The 7,432-nt window shown below is 54.2% G+C and overlaps 1 protein-coding gene across 4 annotated transcripts in view; it reads right to left on the reverse strand.

Annotated features, from left to right (window-relative positions):
• Window positions 1-1,648: 1,648 nt before the first annotated feature.
• Window positions 1,649-7,432, reverse strand: part of LOC122564720 (torsin-4A-A-like) — a 13,397-nt gene continuing 7,613 nt past the window's right edge. For 2 of the 4 annotated variants that reach the window (XM_043719843.1, XM_043719844.1), the window contains exon 3: window positions 1,649-4,217. In XM_043719843.1, the coding sequence (XP_043575778.1) occupies window positions 2,928-4,184 (1,257 nt within the window). In that variant the 5' untranslated portion in view covers window positions 4,185-4,217 and the 3' untranslated portion in view covers window positions 1,649-2,927. Of the gene's footprint in view, window positions 4,233-6,061; window positions 6,448-7,432 lie in introns of those variants that run through there. The other 2 variants (XM_043719845.1, XM_043719847.1) reach the window with 2 other exon arrangements.

Genomic DNA, 7,432 nt, shown 5'->3' on the forward strand with positions numbered 1-7,432 from the left:
GCAGACACGGGGAGAACGTGCAAACCCCACACAGACAGTTGCCCCGAGGCTGGAATCGAACCCAGGTCCCTGGTGCTGTGAGGCAGCAGTGCTAACCCACCGAGCCACCGTGCGAATAAGCAAAGACAAATTATGTTGGACAAATTTATCAGAACATGTTGAAGAGAGAACGCGTTTGGTAGATGAGGAGGAGTCAGTAGTTAATGGATTCTGGAACATTTTAATTGGGAAAGATGAAAGCTGATGCCAATGTACAGTAACCCTTCCCTCTATTTCTAGTGTGTGGTAACCAGTGATAAATCTATGGTCATTTCTATATTACAGAAGAGGTGAAATCATTACAGATATAGCGGGCAGACGTCCATCACATGCACGCAGGGTTTGAGATAGATCCTTGTGGTCTTTATGAACCTCTTGGGCAACTGGGCACTTAATGGAACATCAGAGCAAGCCAGTGTGAAAAGTCCTGAACAAAGGCTCACCCCTCACGACAAAAACTCCAGATTTAACAGATTTGAGAAAGCGACTGGGGCAGCTTCCTTGTTTGACAGTATCGAAGGTTTCAACATGGTGCTGTCAATCAACAAATTCAGAATGGACCCCAACTCAGCCGGGACCTGGCGTGGACTCAGATATTGAAAGATCCCGATTGCCAGAGAGTGGGGACGGCTGACTGACTCACTCTTTCTCGGAGGGGCTGGTAACCTGGATTCTCTCACCAACCAGCAGGCCCTCCTGAAGCAGAGCAAGGAATGGGAGTCCTGAGCTCGTGTCCAGTCTCCCAACTGGTCGGGTTTACTGATGGGAAGCAGCCTCTAAGACTGTAATCAAAACCCGTCAATGATCAAACCAGCACGGTTACGGTCATCCGGACACTCTCCCAACCACTTCGGCAACTTGGGCTTGGAAACATAGCACTGTCTCCCCCTGTGTCACTCCCCCCGTGTCACCCCCAGTGTCTCCCCCGAGTCACTCCCACTGTCTCCCCCGAACACATTCACCCACTCGAACAGGCATGAGAAAAAAAAAGCAGACGGATCTGGCTAATGCAAAATTTGCAGGCCCTGACATCCTTCCAACAATGGCTCTGAAGATTGGTGTTACAGAACTTGTCATGCCATGAGCGATGCGATGCCAATAGTTCGACAGCACTGGCTTCTACTCAGCACTGTGGGAAAATGCCCAGCAATGTCCTGATGACAAAAGTTTCAGTCAAGTTAATTCGCATCTGATCTGTTATCCTTCAATCATCAGCGAAGTGATGGAGGAAGGTGGACAGTACTCTTACGCAACACGTTCTCAGCAAAAATCTGATCATTGTACTCATTAACGTTGGATGGGTACATGTTTTGCTGAGGTTTAAAACTTGCTTCTCACATTCGATTTCTCAGCGCTGGTTCTTCTAGAACGTGCTGAAAGGAAGATGGAGTTAAATCACAATCACAGCAACATTTCCGAATGGTGGACCAGCCTTGCCTATTGAGAGCGGAGAAGAGGAAGGGAAAAAGTGCGAGACAGCGAGGGAGAAAAAGAGAGGGAGGAAAGAGAGAGAGGGAGGGGGGAGGGAGGGGGAGACTGGTCTGTTTGATGTTGGGTTCAGTGTTGTGGCGGTCATTGATTATTGTGAGGACCCTGACCCCTGACTGACACAGATCATGGTAAATATGACTGACCAGTGAGGGAGTGACCGTGGTGTGGGAGTGACTGCAGTGAGGGAGTGACCGCAGTGTGGGAGTGACCGCAGTGTGGGAGTGACCGCAGAGAAAGAGCAACCGTGGTGAGGAAGTGACCGCAGTGAGGGAGTGACCGCAATGTGGGAGTGACCGCAATGTGGGAGTGACCACAGTGAGGGAGTGACCGCAGTGAGGGAGTGACCACAACGAAAGTGTGACCGTGGTGAGAGAGTGACCGTGGTGAGAGAGTGACCATAGTGTGGGAGTGACCGCAGTGAGGGACTGACCGCAGTGAGGGACTGACCGCAGTGAGGGACTGACCGCAGTGAGGGAGTGACCATAGGGAGAGGGGGACCGTGGTGAGAGTGTGACCATGGCAAGAGAGTGACCACAACAAAAGAGTGACCGTGGTGTGGGAGTGACCATGATGGGTGTGACCGTGGTGAGAGAGTGACCACAGTGAAGGAGTGACCGCAGTGTGTGTGACCGCGGTAAGGGAGTGACTGTGGTGAGAGTGACCGTGGTAAGGGAGTGAACACAGTGAAAGAGTGACCATGGTGAGGGAGTGACTGTGGTGTGGGAGTGACTATGATGAGACAGTGACCGTGGTGAGAGAGTGACCGTGGTGAGAGAATGACTGCGGTGAGGGAGTGACTGTGGTGTGGGAGTGACTATGATGAGACAGTGACCGTGGTGAGAGAGTGACCGCGATAAGGGAGTGACCACAGTGAAAGAGTGATCATGGTGTGGGAGTGACTGTGGTGAGAGAGTGACCGCAGTGAAGGAGTGACCGCAGTGTGTGAGTCACGGCGGTGAGGGAGTGACCGTGGTGTGGGAGTGACCATGATGAGAGTGACCATGGTGAGGGAGTGACCATGATGAGAGTGACCGTGGTGTGGGGGTGCCCCTTTTGCAATGCCATCTCTCTCAGGCTGTAGGATGGCCCCTGTCTCTCTCTCTCTGTGTGTTGCCGAGTTCACTATCACACCGACTGCTCTCGGTCGGTATGAATCGGTGACCCTCGAGGGACCAGTGACCGGGCCTGGTCAATCTCACTGCTGAATACAGACTGGGACAGCCATGATGACAGCCCACCTACCCCCAGACCCTCGCTCTGCCTCTCCTGAAATTCTTAGTGTGTGACCCCCCCCCCTGTCAGGTGGGTGGGTGGGTGCCCAGTGGAGCCAGCCAAACCCGGGAGATGCCAAAGCCCTGGTAATGTTGGCTTGGCCCAGAGTGCGGGAACCTGCACACTCAGTGTAACAGGCTCACCCTGGGGCCCACGTACTTGCAGCCGTGAACAGAATACTGGTTACCCCCTGCCGTGTAATAATTCAGCTCCCTGGCGAGGTCACTGAGCTGAGCGGGCTCTGGGTAGTGCCCCTCTCTCATCAGCGCCTCCAGGAAGCAGCCCTCGATGTGACTCCTCTCCAGGAGAGTAAAGGGGACGATGTCGGCGTGGTCCCAGATTGGGTGGAACTGGCTCAGCGACGACTGGACAGCGAGGAGCAGCTCTTCCGCCCTGGGGGGCCCTCTGGCCAGGCCGCTGGAGGCGTTCTGCAGCACAAACCTGGTGATCTCGCCCTGCCCGTAGCTGCTGATCAAGACGTAGACGGCGTTCAGGAACTCGTTGGGCTGCTCGGGCTGCAGGTAGCCCCGCAGGAAGTCCAGCAAGGCCGGCTGCATGTACTCCACCTCGTCGAAGATGAGCAGGGGGATCTTCTCCTCTTTCTCCGCCCGCCTCACCACGCTGGCAATGCCCCCCGCCAATTCCTGCAGGCAGGCGGTGCCGCTGTCCTGTACCGGGCAGCGGTGCAGGACGAAATACTGCAATACCAGCTCGTCGCCCAGCACCGCGCGGAAATGCTTCCCCAGCAGCCTCCCCGTCAGGCTCTTGCCAACCCCACTGGGCCCGTTCAAAGACAGCAACAGCGGCTTGTCGTGAATGTGAGTGGCCAGGTAGTCCCCCAGCAAGTCCATCAGGGAGTCAATCGCCACGCTCTGACCAAACACCTCCCTCTTCAGCGTCTTCTCCAAGCCGGCCAGGTCATATTTCAGCACATTATCATCCAGGTTCTCAATGGCGTTGTATATCTGAAAGAAGACTATCAGGCTCAGCAGGAACAGGCAGTTCTTAGCCTTGCTTTTCTTCTCCTCGGGCAGGTACCTCCTGGTATCGCTCGGGTACAGCACTTTGCGCCTCTTGCTGGAGCGGCGCCTCTTTGTGGTTTTGACGGGCACCTTCTCGAAGGTGAAATGTTCGGCCGGCTTGGCTCGGTGCTTGAAGGCGCGCTCCAACAGCCCCTGGCCCTTGGAGGGCAGGTAGCGGCCCTCCAGCCCCGAGGCCTCGCCGCGCTCTGCGCCCACTCGCCGCCTCTTCATCACGAGGTATTTGTGGCGGATCCGATAGGCCGCTCTCAGAGGGGAGGTCACCGTGGAGATCCGCTGCTTGACACCCTGGACGGCTTTGGGAGCTGGGTCCATTGTGGGCCCCGTCACCTCCATTGCCATCTCCTCAACCTTTGCCCTGGATCACCGCTGGACCTGTAACAACAACAACTGACATGTCTACATTTATATAGCGCCTTCAGCAGCAACAAAACCTCCCATCCCACCCCCCCCCCCCCCCGCCCCGAGGAGCTCCAGTGGACTGATTATCACGGAAAATTACCAATCGTCAGGGAAGACCCCTCTGGGTCACTAAAGGCCTTTAGCCATCCTTACCCAGTCTGGCCTATACGTGACTCCAGACCCACAGCAACGTGGCTGACTCTGAACTGCCCTCTGGGCAATTAGGGATGGACGATCAAGGGCCGACTGAGCCAGCGACATCCTGCAAGTGAATTTTTACAAGTGGCAGTGAGCATCATCAGGGTTTTATCAGGACAATGTCCGGAAGCTGAAAGGCACGTCTTCCAGAAGAAGTGGGGTTGAGCCGCTCGGAGGGAATTCGAGCGTCCGGGGAGCGGGCGGCTGAAGGCATGTCCAGAGAGGAAGGCAAGAGCTGGAGGAACACAGAGGGATTCATAAAACTGGACTGTGATACCAACAGCAGTGACTGTCCTCCAAACTATCTCGCTTTATTTAAATTCATTCTCAGAATGTGGGCGTCGCTGGCTGGGCCAGCATTGCCTTTTGCCCCGTCCCTAGTTGCCCCCTTGAGAAGGTGGGGGTGAGCTGCCTTCTTGAACCGCTGGAGTCCACCTGCTGGGGGTTGACCCACACTGTCCCTCAGGGAGGGAATTCCAGGATTCTGACCCAGTGACAGTGAAGGAACGGCGATATATTTCCAAGTCAGGACGGTGTGTGGCTTGGAGGGGAACTTACAGGTGGTGGTGTTCCCTTGTATCTGCTGCCCCTGGCCTTCTAGATGGAAATAGTTGTAGGTTTGGAAGGTGCTGTCAAAGCATCTTTGGCGAATTTCTGCAGTGCATCTTGTAAGTAGTACACACTGCTGCTACTCACCATTATTGGTGGAGGGAGTGGATGCTTGTGGATCTGGTGCCAATCAAGTGCGTTACTTTGCCCTGGATGGTGTCAAGCTTCTTGAGTGTTGCTGAAGCTGAACTCATTCAGGCAAGTGGGGAGTATCCCATTACACTCCTGACTTGGGCTTGTAGATGGTGGTCAGGCTTTGGGGAGTCAGGTGGTGAGTGACCTGAATGTGCCGCCCCCCCGCTCTCTGGTGGGTATGACGGACACAGTGCAGAACCCAAGTGTGTGCTGCTGCTGCTGCTGCTGCTGCAGTGGGACATGGGAATCTCACAGCACTAGGACATGGAGCTATGTGGGGCGGCACGGTGGCACAGTGGTTAGCACTGCTGCCTCGCAGCGCCAGAGACCCGGGTTCAATTCCCGACTCAGGCGACTGACTGTGTGGAGTTTGCACGTTCTCCCCGTGTCTGCGTGGGTTTCCTCCGGGTGCTCCAGTTTCCTCCCACAGTCCAAAGATGTGCAGGTTAGGTGAATTGGCCATACTAAATTGCCTGTAGTGTTAGGTAAGGGGTACATGTAGGGGTATGGGTGGGTTGCGATTCGGTGTGGACTTGTTGGGCCGAAGGGCCTGTTTCCACACTGTAGGTAATCTAATCTAATCTATATACACAGCGGGGTGTGTATCTGTATCTGTGTCTGTGTCTGTGTGTGCGCGTGTCTGTGTGTGTGCACGCGCGTCTGTGTGTGTATTCCTAGCCTTTGACCTGCTCGTGTACCCACTGTGTTTATATGATGAGTCTAGTTGGGTTGCTGATCAATGGTGACCCCCAGGATGTTGATATTGGGGGATTCAGTGATGGTGGCACCGTTGAATGTCAGGGGGGTGGTGGTTAGATCGTCTCGTGTTGGTGACGGTCACACCCTGGCATTTGCGTGGTGTGCATGTTACTCACCACTTGTCAGCCCAAGCTTGGACACCGTCCCGACTGTGTTGCACTTGAACATGGGCTGCTTTTCCGATTCGGAGGAGTGGCAAACGGTGCTGAACACTGTCCAATCATTGGCGAACAACCCCACTTCTGACCTTACGCTGCGGGGAAGGTCACTGGGGGAGCAGCTTGGCGTCTTGGCCACACAGACCAAGAAAAAGAAGGTCTCAGCTGCGCTCACCCTGCAGTTTGCTCTGCGTGGTTTCTAACTCTTTCCTTTTCCAGTGGGGACGTTTCTGGAAGGTTCTAGCCATAGCTGTCCTCACTGCCTGAGGTAATGTGGCGGGACAACAGGGAAGTTGTTTAAGTCCGCTCCACACAATATCAGGAAGTCGCTTTTATGCAAAGACTTGTTTCTGTTGAGCAGCAGCAGCAGGTTTCCCCCTGTCTTTGTGTCCCCCCCCCCCCACCCCCCTCAGTCACACAGAGTGACGGTTACACACGGTGTTAAGTTTAACAGCTTTAAAAGAAGGTTGTGTCTCCCCCCTGCCCAGGCTGATCCCACAGACAGGGAATATTGGGTTCCCCTCTGCTGATAGTGTAAAGGACTCAGACACAGCCCGGGGCTGCTGGGAGGCAGCAAGTGTTATGGCTCTCTAACTTCCGGCAGCTTCCGGAAAGCTTTCTCAGTTCACAAGCACCTCCCTGGGCCATACCCCGACATCCTGGATTCAACCGCGCAAGGAAATCACGGCATCATAGAATGAGTGAGGCCATTCAGCCCACACAGATGCCTGTGCTAGCTCTTCAGCAATCCACATAATCCTACAGCCCTGCTCATCCCCCATAACCCTGGACGGCTTTCTCTTTCCAAGCACTCACTGCATTCCTTTTGGAAAGTTATCGACTTCCTGTTCTCAGTATAAATATAACGCATTCTAACAACTCGCTGCGCTTAATATATCCTCAGAACCTGCTGCTTCATGGGTAATGACTATGAATTGGAATCAACTCCTCTCCTCTGACACCCCATCCCCCGTTTACCGAAAGCCTTCAGCGTGTTTAACATCTTGATGAAGCTCTTTGTTGGTTGTATTCATCCCTTCCATCCCTCACCACCCCCCGCGTCAGAGCCCTGTGTCCCTCAAAAGCACTGACTGGAATCGGGCAACATGTGATAAATATTGACGAGGTAAGGTCCTAGGGAGTGTTGCTGAACAAAGAGACCTTGGAGTGTAGGTTCATAGCTCCTTGAAAGTGGAGTCGCAGGTTGATAGGATAGTGAAGAAGGCGTTTGGTATGCTTTCCTTTATTGGTCAGAGTACTGAGTACAGGAGTTGGGAGGTCATGTTGCGGCTGTACAGGACATTGGTTAGGCCACTGTTGGAATATTGC

The sequence above is a fragment of the Chiloscyllium plagiosum genome, chromosome 30 (assembly GCF_004010195.1).
Source record: "Chiloscyllium plagiosum isolate BGI_BamShark_2017 chromosome 30, ASM401019v2, whole genome shotgun sequence".
Taxonomy (NCBI): Eukaryota; Metazoa; Chordata; class Chondrichthyes; order Orectolobiformes; family Hemiscylliidae; genus Chiloscyllium; species Chiloscyllium plagiosum.